The following is a 12644-nucleotide window of genomic DNA, read 5'->3' on the forward strand; positions in this document are numbered from 1 at the left end:
CAACAGGGTGTACTGGAGAGGCTCACCCCATGACTCAATATAATACACATAATTATAAAGAATAAAAGTTGGATTATCTGAATATTTCTGTCTTAAGCAATGTGGAAGTGGTAGTAACAATCATAATAGTCCAGCTGAGAGGATTGAAGCTAGGGTACCCAGTAATCCCAATTTTCCATAAACTGTCTCAGTCTTGATAGAGCAGTCCAATATCTTATTATGTGTTGATACAGTGCTTAATGCTGGAGAGGACTCAAAATAAAGATAGTCCCTGCCATCAAGAGCTTTACAAATGAAAATGCCTGATAATTAAGACTTTCAAAACATTCAAAAAGACACAAAACATCTGTGAAGATGATGAAATGTCATGACCTGCTTTTTCATCATTGCATGTGTGTTATCACATTGCAGAGCAACAGCTCCTGAAAGAAACAAATAATAATCAAAGCTTCATAATGTTGTAATTCAACAGTATGTCCCAGAAGAAAACATTTTAGAAATGCTTGTAGCAGGTAGGCCACTGAAGATAGTCAGAAATAACCAGGCAGGGCCTCTAAGGAGAGAGATTTCTTTAGTCCCTGGCCTACAAAGCTTACAAAATATAATATATAAACCCAGGCCAGAATAGTCCTATGGGCTAAAAAGTGCATTTGCAGTACACTCCTGAAAGCAACAGTTATAAGCTAGAGAAGACAGAGAAAACCACTGAAAGATGTGTTTTCAATGTCCAGGAATAAGCATCTAAAATTAGATGGAGGTATGTGGAGATGAACCCACCCCAGGGGATTAGCTCCAACAAACCCCAAACTTCTACATGCTTTTTCATCCCCTAAAATGTTAAGGAATAAACAGTTTAATAAAAATAGAGTAGGAAAGGAGAGACAGAATGGTGCCATTGCAAGAAAAAGCTGGTAGTCAATGACAGCAATCAGTCAGAAGGATCACTCTAATAGTGATTTAACAAAGAACTTTAGAACAATTGTTTTTGTCCTCAATTAATGATATAGTGGCCCCTGGTTATCCTCTTACAGAGCCCCTTTCTTATAGATAACCATGGTTTACAGATGGCCTGTGACAAGATAAGCAGGAGGAAAGACAATTTGAGTATTGGGATAAACCTGACCAGTTGTAAAAAGAAAAGGAGTACTTATGGCACCTTAGAGACTAACAAATTTATTAGAGCATAAGCTTTCGTGAGCTACAGCTCACTTCATCAGATGAGCTGTAGCTCACGAAAGCTTATGCTCTAATACATTTGTTAGTCTCTAAGGTGCCACAAGTACTCCTTTTCTTTTTGCGAATACAGACTAACATGGCTGCTACTCTGAAACCTGACCAGTTGTGTCATTGACTTTTTCAAATCATATGCCATGGATAGTCAAACTCTTCTTTGCCTCCTCAGTAACATCCACAGAATCTCAATCAGCAGATTTGACAGACTGATTAATCCTGGCTATTTTAGCATCGTTGATGATTTGTGTACCTCCTACTGTGAGGAAATCTTCTGTCATTTTGAACAGATAATTGTTTGGATTCAGACTGATCTCTCTGTGTCTGTGACTACACAGCAGTATTTTGAAGGCACAAAAACTAAGCCTTCTATGCTTCATTTTTGGCTTGTTATTCAGGTACTGGAATTGTTGGGTGGACTTTGGACTACACCCTCTAATTTAGACCCATGACCTCTTCTGGCTGGTGAAGACCAGTGGAGAAGTGCTGGGTCAGTCATTAGTTGCGATTATTATTGTCCCCTTTAAGGAGGGCAGAATCCATGTGCTCTGAAAGAAGTCTGTATACAGCATGCACTCAAGAAACCACGGCTTAATGTTAACAATATGACCAATTATCAACCTATTTCAACTCTTTCCCTTTTGAGTAAAATCACTTACAAAGTTGTGATTAGACAACTTGCATAGTATTATGTTGCCTTGGGTATCCTTGATCATGCCAATCTGTTATCATTTCTGAATATGACACAAAAACTGAACTTATTGCTTTGGTTGATGTTCCCTAATTAGTGAAGGAGAAAGAGCTAAAATCAGGATGGATACATAATCAATCAGCCTCCTTCAAAACCACTCATCATGAGGTATTGTTGAGTTGCCTGCAGTTATATGTGGGAATGATCACAGCTGCTTTTCACTGACAGTGCAAAATTTTCATAACACAATATATCTTTGCCAAACTAACCTCTTCTGAAAATCTCTAAAAATCATTTTGGAGATTACCAGGGTCCCAATCCCAAAAAGTGGTGAACATCTCCCTGAATCATTCTAGTGGGACTTAGTTTATGCAAGGAGGTGCTCAGCATCTTGCAAGATGATAACCTTTAAAAGAGTATCCAGGATGGCAGAGGCAGTGAACTAAACTGCAGCAGTTTGTCATATTGACTGAAAGCATTGGCATCGGAATGAGGGGATCAGGGAGCCATGGCCTTCCCACTTTTTGAAAGTGGATGGGTCTGACCCATCAACTCTTCAGCAGGGGCCCCACCCCACTTCTCCTCTCCCGTCACAAGGACCTGCTCCTACCCTTACCCCTCCTGGCCAGGTCAGCAAGGAGATCCTGGGCAGCTGTGATGCACTGCAAACCCTTCACCTACCTGGGATGGAGGGGTTGAGAGTAGCCCCCAGTCCGTGTCCCCACCCCATGGGCATCTGCCCCCCCACTCAGGGCAGGAGGATCCATGGCTCCCTACAGCTGCTGCACGTCGCAGCCCAGCCCTGGTAAGATCCGTGTGGGCAGCTGTGGGGAACCACACTTGAGCCATCCACCTACTCTGGGCAGGGGGCCTGCGGATAGGAACATGGGCCTGGGGCTCCTCTCGAACCCACCACTCCCAGGCAGGTGGAGGGTCCATGGCTCCCAGCCCACTCTGGTTTACATTCTGGCTTGGCCAGAGGTGGGGCCTGTGGTGGAAGAGGAAGGGCGGAGGGCCCTGACCCATGACACACAAACACACACTTTTGGACAGGCTCTGCTGCCCATGACAGACAGTCTTTGGAACCAAGTAGGACACTGTGCTTTGGTGAATTTGATTGACACAAAGATGGAGAGGATATATTTGAGAAGCAAGTTTGTTCACTGCACTGTTGGTATAAATACCTAATTTTACATATATACTAGCAGTACGCTAGCAAAGTGTTTGCATGACAGAGTTTATAGGGGAGCATTTACTGCAACTGATACATTATAAAATACTCACTAGCTTATTATGAACATACTCACCGAAAAAGAAAATGTTACCTTCTTGCATTGATACTGACTTGTTATGAAATTACATTCTAGCAACAGGGGAAAATTATGCCTTATTGTGTTAAAATCTTTATTGTAATAAGAAAATAATATTTATTTTAATGTAAACCACAGTCTTCTGAACATTCCAACTACCTTTCTTCCACACACTTCTGGTCTGATGCTTTCATTTCAAATCCTTCAAACTAAATTAGAGAATTTGTTTTGATAAGAGCTGCTGTGCAAGGGGTGCTCTTGAATTTTACCGTCAATGCACTAATTAAATTGTATATAATAGTGACAGCCTATTGACATTGCTGAAGTAAATGACTAAATCTGTTTGGCGTCAAAAAACATAGTGAGCTGACTTAATTTCATTAAACTTGACCAATCTGAGCAGTATGAAGTCCATTTTTTCAGAATGTCCTGAAGCAGCACTGTAGTAATTTTTTTTTTCTGGACAGGTTTTATGTGTTAAGGATGTTCTATTTGGAAAAATCAGATATTACACACTTAGACAAACATTTTACCAAATACCAAATCTTTACTATTTGCATTGTGGTAGCAGCCAAAGGCTCTAATTAAAATAGGGACTCTATTAAACTAGTCATGGACAAGCATGTAGGCCAGCATGTAGGCCTGCCCTGGAAAGTTTACAGTCTAATCTAGGATGTGTCAAGGGAGTGTGATAAACAACAGGAAGGAAGCAAGAGAAAGGATGAGGGTAACAGTACCCATTTTCACATCATCGCATAGACTAACAGTTTGTTGGATGGATCATTTAAAAGATCTGAGGGGTTTGCTTGTTTGTTTCTGACATAACTATATAACTGGTTGGCTAATTTATTGCAGGCATCATGGTAAAAGTGGCTCTTAATTATAAAGATGAGTGGGCAATACAGACTAATTCAGAGAACTTGTTCCATGCATAATACTGAAATACTGTTATAAGGCATGTGTGTCAGACTGCTGTCTTTTACCATATGTAGCTCAGTGGAAGTATCTGGTTGCATCTCCTCCCAGTGGACCCAGGGAGCAATGCAATTATTTCAGTGAACAGTACAAAGCCATGTGCAATTGAGACTTTACCCAGCTAAGCAAAAATAATTTCAGATTTGGAGTTCTGCCCCCCGCCCCCAAGACAACATGGATATTTTGTTTGTTCCTCTGTTGCTGAACTGCAGACACTGCACGAACTCGATAAATAAAGACCATGGTCACTCTTCTGTAGTGGTTCCAGCGTAGCACAATTACATGTGAATGATGAGAGAGGACAAGAAAGAGGGCAAAGTACAGGGACAGCAGGTGCAGGAGAGTTTACATGGACTCAAACTCATCAATGCGCTGCTTAGTATTGCCCTGCCGGATCTGGCAGAGGGTCTTGTACTTGTCATGGCCCTGCCGCATGTTCTCAGTGTAGATCATGTCATTGGCTGTCTTCTTGGTTTCATCCCTCGCAGTTGCCAGCTCTGCGGTAAGAGCCTTCAAGTGTTTCTGAATCCGTTTGTTCTTCTCCGTCTCAGTGGTGCGATCCTCCTCGCTGTGGTCCTTGATGGTGGTATCTGCCTTCAGTTCAGCACTGGCCTCTGCAGCATTCTCATCCTGTTCATCATCATGCTCGTTCTCAGACTGCTCTCACTGGGTTCAGTGACATGAGGGGTGCTCATGGACATCTTCAGTTCCTCTTTGGTCTTCTCTAGGTCTTCCTGCATGGTCTGAGCCTTCTGTTGCCACTCCATGGCTTCACTCTCCTTCTTCTGCCTGGCTATTTCCAGCTGTGAGATTTTGGATGTGAGTTCTGACATCTCAGCTGCCAGCTGCTCCTGGGTCTTTTTCTGATCATGGGATGCTTTCAGCAGGGCTTCCTTTGCCTCCTCTGCCCTTTGCATTCCTTAGCCAGCTTCTCTGCTTCTTCCTGGGCTCGTTTCCTTTCCTGCTCTAGCTCCAATGCCCTGCGGGTCCGTTCTTCTAATTCTAGTTGAGTTTTCTTGGTTTGCTCCTCAGTTTGTCTCAGTCGTTCCATCAGCTCTTCCTTCTCACACTCAATCTTTTCTTTCTCCTTTTCTGCCAGTTCCCTCTTTTTCTTCTCATTCTCCAGCTGAGCTCTCTCCATCTGTTTCTGATGCTTCTCTTCCCGAGCCTGTGCCTTCATCTGCTGCACCTCAATGATGTCTGGTTTACATCTGCACATATAGAGCTCATGGTTCCCCATGCACAGAACCAGGATTCGTTTGGAAAGCCCAAATACAGGGATAGGAGAAATGGCCAAAAGGATGTTCAGGACTGGCCTCAGAGTCAGAGCAAAGGAGGGTTGAGGCTAGGAAATACCAAACATGAGTGGATGAGTAGAGCTTTAAAGGTGAGATGCTATGTAAAACAGGAAGCCCACTAGGGGGGCCGGGTGGGGGGTGTTTAGCATTGTGGAGTGATGTTGTCAGAGTGACAGAGAAAGGAGATGATCTTATCAGTTGTGCTTTGTAAGGCCTGGAGAAAAGAAGTATTGATGGTTGGGAAGAACAGAGAGCGGAACATTACAGTAGTCAAGGCAGAAGATGTGGATGTGGGCCTCAAAGAGCATTTTAGTGATGTGGAAAGACAGAAAGGGTTAGATTTGGAAATGTCATAAATTAGAAAAGAGGAAAATGCAGTCAGGAGTCAAAGATACTCCCTAGGTTGCAGATCTGGGTGACAGGGAGGATGGTAGTATATTCACAGTGACAGGGCATGGAAGTGTGGGGGTCTTGAAATAGCATGAACACCAGCTGATTCTCCTCCACGGCTGTCACTTAACTGCCGTCTGCCACTGCAGTAATCCTGAAGGCGCTGGGTTGGGGGGAGGGGCAGCTGAGTGTTAGTGAAGAGGAAGAGGCCCATGTGGTTTTCATGAGTACTGCTGGTTTAGGGGACTAACTTAGCTGCCAAGTTCTGTGAGATTCTGTACATATACTATATAACCTAAACTTCAGCTCTCAAAAATCATGCCTACTTACTGCTGGTGAGAGGCAGCTCTGGTGAATGAAATCCCCCATGTCTCTATGCGGCTGCAGCTGTGCAAACCTTCCACTCATGCTGTCCTGACAGCATGTCTCAAACCTGATCTGGGAGGACCTCTTACAAGGGTGACAGGGAGGTCATTCTCCATGGCCTATGCAGTTCTTAACATCTGCACTAAGTCTGCCAACTGATACAGTGTGTAACGGTGAGTTTGAGATTTCGGAACTGAACTGACACTGAACAAACTCAGACTGGGGAGGGGGTGCTTGGGGGAAAGGAAGGGTTGCAGGCACCTACCACACTGTCCCTGCTTCCCTTTAGCCTCCTGCATTCAGTCAGCCAAATTCTGCCCCCTCTCTCCTATCCTATATCCTATACCTTTATTAGATCCATTCCCCATTCTGTTCTCCCCCTATCCCACTGGCTCCAATGTATACTCTGGCTCCTGTATTCCCCTGCTGGGATGCTGACACAGATGTTGCTGCTGCTGCCACCTGCTTCCCTCTCTCTTTGATTTCTTGCTAGCTGGAAACTGGCAGGAATAGTCCCCAGAGAGGAGGGAAAGAGCAGACAGGCTGCCTGACTATGCTCAGCAGGGGGCCACATGGGGGGTGCGGGAGGATCAACTGCATCCCAAGTCCTTCTGCTTCCCAAAGCCAAGCTGAATGCATGATATCACTTGGATTGGGAAAATGCATGAGCAAGGGTAGACCTCCAGATGTTAGTCTGATGCAGGATGCCTGACATTTGGCAGGACTGGAACAAACCAACTGTCCGAACTGTTCCCACACAAACATTGGAATGATGAGCAAGAAATTCTACAGGATAAAAACCTCATTATGCAGGTATGGAAATATGGCCCATTCTCTCTATATCTCCCCCAGCTCTCACTCATAATTCTTAATCATTTTTCCAAAGCTTGAAACTGAAATCTGTTTCTGGCTGAAATATTTGTTTGCATGAGAAAATAGATTTACTATAGGGTTTAATTGGGTTCTTTGGGGCTGTGGTGGTGATATTTTGGGTAAGACTGTTTTGTTTTTAGGTATGCAAACATTTTGTAAATACATATAAGAAATTTGCATAGACCACATTCCATGATGTCATGCTAGTGCTTTCTTCTTCTCTGCTTCCCCTGCACTTCACTGAGGTATGTGAGCACTGTTTAAGGGATAACCTCAAGTTGGAGGCACCATGGAGTTGCACTGTCCTAACAGGGGCCCTAGGAGGCAGTATATTCGAGCAGGCATCTGGAGCTCCCGGAGCTTCCAAAGTGTGCAGGAGGAGGGCTCACACTAAAGGCTCTTCCCATTCTTACTCCACAGGTTTAGGTGCATGGCAGGCATGGCTAGAGCCCTGATTCCCCTGCCCTACCCATATTTAGGGTATGTCTACATTGCAGCTTAGAGGTGTGATTCCCAGTTTGGGTGGACATGCCCACGCTAGATCTCCTCAAGCTAGTGTGCTAAAAACAGCAGTGTAGCAGGATAGCATAGGTGGTAGCTTGGGCTACCTGCTTGAGTACATACCCAGGAGATTAGGTGGGTTTGTATTTGTGTGGCTAGTATCAGCTGCTGCCTGTGTTACCCTGGCTACACTGCTATTTCTAGCACACTAGCTCAACCAGAGTTGGCATCGGTATGACTACATGAGCTGGGAATACCACCTTCCATTATACACATTATTGGGCCATAATCTGGTGTAAATCATCACAGCTCCATTAATTTCAGTGGAACTATGCCAATTTATAATTTCTATAGATTTGGTCATGTTATATTTACCAGGTACCTAGCACATTAACACTCAAAATAAATATTATAAAGAACTGGAAAAAGAATTAGACAAAAGGGGAACTGCTAGAAGGATTTTTTTTTCATCTTTTCATGTCACATCTAAGTGCAAATGAAAATATTTCACTTTCCTCCAAATATTCTTCATAATAAATAGCTCACAGAAATGTGAGTATATGCAGCAAGTAGGAACCATTTACTGCCTCAGAAATGCACAACCAAGTGAAACTGTCACTTAGAAGAACAATTAATTTTTTTTTCTGTTCCATAAGAAGGTATAAGGCATTTCTGAAAACTATAAACTTGCACTAAAGGAAAGTTGATCATATGTTTAATACAAATGTTAAAACTTCATTAATGTTGAGGCTACCTTGCAAACCTTTAAATTGCCTAGATTTTTCTGTTCCTTGTAGTTTGTGATCTAATTACCATATCTCGCTATGTGTACTAGTGAAAGACAGAATAAACAAATAATAATAATAAACAAATGAGCATTTTCATAACTAATTTGTCACCTGGGTGCAACCTATACAGTCAAAGTCTTGTTAAGAGGCTATTGCTGGAGCTGGTAGAGGAATGAAGAAAAAAAGTTACAATTAAGGTGCTCTAAATAGCATGTCATTAACTTGAAGGGGAAGAAGTAAGAAAACACCTTTGAACCCTGCAGAAATCTGACAACAAAGGATCCTATAAAAATTGCTGCCACAACCACAATATTATCAAAATGGATGATGTAGCACTAGGTCTGTTTCTTTAATCCTTTTCATGCTATTCCCCAGGACATTGTCTTTTATAGACTGGTCTTTTATTTTCAGAGCAGTAGCTAGTCATATAGTGCACTCAATGGACCCGTAAAGTGTCTATTCATTGGACATATGCTTCCTGCAGAACTAAAATGATTAAACAGGCATTTGAACTGCTGTAGCTGCCATGTGGTATTGCAGCCACTTTGGTGATTATGTAGTTTTATGTGACTAGCAGAGTAGTAAACAAGCACATACAGTAAGCATATACTGTGATTGTGCAAACTATCTGCTTGTGATTTCTTTTTCTTGTACACCCTTCATATTTCCTAGCAAAAATATTTTTATATGGACAGGAGTGTATATATACACTTGTGCAAGAGAAACTTTATCAGATCTCTGGGAAATGGACAATACTGTGAACCTTAAAATCATAAAGCCAAATCCTGTAGTTCTTTCTCAGATTGTGGTTGGAACCTGTACATATGCACAAAGGAGGAATGTCATAAGCAGCCTGTCTCCCATTTGCACTCCCTATGCAAGGGCCTGCCACCAATGTAGTGGGAAGTGTGTGTTACAGGTGCCCCTCTGTGCGAAACTGCAGAAGATATGATCTCTGGCCATCTCCAGTTTCAAAGGCTTGGCTCTGTAGCTCAGACTATAGCAGCTGATGCTCTTAGCCCTGGGGGTCCCTCATTCAAGTTCCAGTGTGTCCACCAAGATGGTGGGTGTCACACAAAGACTTCATGAGATTACTGCTACTGGCACAGTGTCTTTTAGAGCACCTACTGGAATGATCCCTCTTTGTACTGTCCCCAATGCAAAGCTGTGGCTATGATGCACACAGCCATCTGTCCATACCCATGTAAATCTCTGATGGAAATAGAAGAACTAAATAACGACTGATGGAGTTAATCCATTGAACTATGAGACAAAAAAAAAACCCTATTAGGTAATTTAGTCCACTTCTCTTTTACAGCAGGGCAGTGAATATTATAGTAGGCACAGTTGTGGGGGTCTACTCTACTCTTTCCATTGATGGTAGGTAGCATGAGTGACAATGTTAGTGTCAACATAAGGGGTCTCTTTGGTCACAAGCATTTTAAGTACTGTGCTATCCCTATCAAGGCTAGTCTGTTCAATATGGCGATTAAAATGCTGGTGGCCTACACTAGCATTGCCACTTTTGCTACTATCCATGGAGCTGAATCAGAGGTAGCAATGTTGGGAAATTTTGGAGAAGTAAGGCTAGTGTAGACAAGGCCAGGAGATCCTTATTTGTGTTTTGGGAAGAGTATTAATAGGTGCATAACATATAGTGTAAAACTTCATTCTATACAAACCTTTTGAACCCTATAGAGACAGATACAAGATTCACCTGAATCACATGTCCGAGTATATGGCACGCTTTAAATCCAATTAGTGTCAGAGGGAGACATATAAATGTATCACAGGCAAGACCCTCCCCCTAATTTATTAATTATGGTTCCTAATAATTCAGTGAATAAAAAGGATTAACATGTACAATAGAAAAATATTAAGTAGCATTGTATATCAATGATGAGGTAGACTGTAAAGAAATAAGAAGTGATGGAATGGATAAGAGAGTCTGTCTGGGCAAAAATCACATTGGGGACGAAAGCTACTAGAGCATCCCCTGGGATAGTGCTTGGGGTGTGCTATAGACCTCTGGGATCTGATTTGGATATGGATAGAGACCTCTTTAATGTTTTTAATGAAGTAAATACTAATGGGAATTGTGTGATCATGGGAGATTTTAACTTCCCAGATATAGACAGAAGGATAAGTGTTAGTAATAATAACAGGGCTCAGATTTTCCTGGATGCGATAGCTGATGGATTCCTTCACCAAGTAGTTGCTGAACCAACAAGAGGGGATGCCATTTTAGATTTGGTTTTGGTGAGTAGTGAAGACTTCATAGAAGAAATGTTGTAGGGGATCATGAAATAATTGAGTTCAAACTGAATGGAAGGATAAACAAAAATAGATCTGTGACTAGGGTTTTTGATTTCAAAAGGGCTAACTTAAAAAAAATTAAGGAAATTAGTTAGGGAAGTGGATTGGACTGAAGAACTTGTTGATCTAAAAGCAGAGGAGGCCTGGAATTACTTCAAGTCAAAGTTGCAGAAACTATCAGAAGCCTGCATCCCAAGAAAGGGAAAAAATTCATAGGCAGGAGTTGTAGACCAAGCTGGATGAGCAAGCATTTTAGAGCGGAGATTAAGAAAAAGCAGAAAGCCTACAAGGAGTGGAAGATGGGAGGGATCAGCAAGCAAAGCTACCTTATTGAGGTCAGAACATGTAGGGTAAAGTGAGAAAGGCCAAAAGCCATGTAGAGTTGGGCCTTGCAAAGGGAATTAAAACCAATAGTAAAAGATTCTATAGCCATATAAATAAGAAGAAAACAAAGAAAGAAGAAGTGGGAGCACTAAACACTGAGGATGGAGTGGAGGTTAAGGATAATCTAGGCATGGCCCAATATCTAAACAAATGAGACTAAAGAGGAGCTTAGGGATAATGGCAGGATGACAAATGGGAATGAGGATATGGAGGTAGATATTACCACATCCGAGGTAGAAGGCAAACTCGAGCATCTTAATGGGACTAAATTGGGGGGCCCAGATAATCTTCATCCAAGAATATTAAAGGAACCGGCACATGAAATTGCAAGCCAATTAGCAAGAATTTTTAATGAATCTGTAAACTCAGGGGTTGTACCATATGACTAGAGAATTGCTAACATAGTTCCTATTTTTAAGAAAGGGGGAAAAAAAGTGAACCAGATAACTACAGGCTTGTTAGTTTGACCTCTGTAGTATGCAAGGTCTTGGAAAAAAAATTGAAGGAGAAAGTAGTTAAGGAGATTGAGGTCAATGGTAATTAGGACAAAATACAACATGGTTTTACAAAAGGTAGATCATGCCAAACCAACCTGATCTCCTTCTTTGAGAAGGTAACAGATTTTTTAGACAAAGGAAACACAGTGGATCAAATTTACCTCAATTTCAGTAAGGCATTTGATACGGTTCCACAAGGGGAATTATTAGTTAAATTGGAAAAGATGGGGATCAATATGAAAATTGAAAGGTAGATAAGGAACTGGTTAAAGGGGAGACTACAACGGGTCATACTGAAAGGTGAACTGTCAGGCTGGAGGGAGGTTACTAGTGGAGTTCCTCAGGGATCGGTTTTGGGACCAATCATATTTAATCTTTTTATTACTGACCTCAGCACAAAAAGTGGGAGTGTGCTAATAAAGTTTGCACATGACACAAAGCTGGGAGGTATTGCCTATACAGAGAAGGACTGGGATATCATACAGGTCTGGATGACCTTATAAACTGGAGTAATAGTAATAGGATGAAATTTAATAGTGAAAAGTGCAAGGTCATGCATTTAGGGATTAATAACAAGAATTTTTGTTATAAACTGGGGACTCATCATTTGGAAGAAACAGAGGAGGAGAAGGACCTTGGAGTATTGGTTGATCACAGGATGACTATGAACCGCCAATGTGATATGGCCATGAAAAAAGCTAATGCGGTCTTGGGATGCATCATGTGAGGTATCTCCAGTAGAGATAAGGAGGTGTTAGAACCATTATACAAGGCACTGGTGAGACCTCATCTGGAATATTATGTGCAGTTCTGGTCTCCCATGTTTAAGAAGGATGAATTCAAACTAGAACAGTTACAGAGAAAGGCTACTAAGGTGATCTGAGGAATGGAAAACCTGTCTTATGAAAGGAGACTCAAAGAGCTTGGCTTGTTTAGCCTAACCAAAAGAAGGCTGAGGGGAGATATGATTGCTCTCTATAAATATATCAGAGGGATAAATACCAGGGAGGGAGAGGAATTATTTA

At 42.0% G+C, this 12644-nt stretch overlaps 1 protein-coding gene across 1 annotated transcript in view; it reads right to left on the reverse strand.

Moving 5' to 3' along the window:
* Window positions 1-4206: 4206 nt before the first annotated feature.
* Window positions 4207-12644, reverse strand: part of LOC122459446 (moesin-like) — a 41110-nt gene continuing 32672 nt past the window's right edge. The window contains 3 exon segments of the mRNA XM_043511496.1: window positions 4207-4863; window positions 4866-5122; window positions 5125-5551. Coding sequence (XP_043367431.1) covers window positions 4552-4863; window positions 4866-5122; window positions 5125-5551 — 996 coding nt within the window. The 3' untranslated portion in view covers window positions 4207-4551.

The sequence above is a fragment of the Dermochelys coriacea genome, chromosome 3 (genome assembly GCF_009764565.3).
Source record: "Dermochelys coriacea isolate rDerCor1 chromosome 3, rDerCor1.pri.v4, whole genome shotgun sequence".
NCBI lineage: Eukaryota > Metazoa > Chordata > Testudines > Dermochelyidae > Dermochelys > Dermochelys coriacea.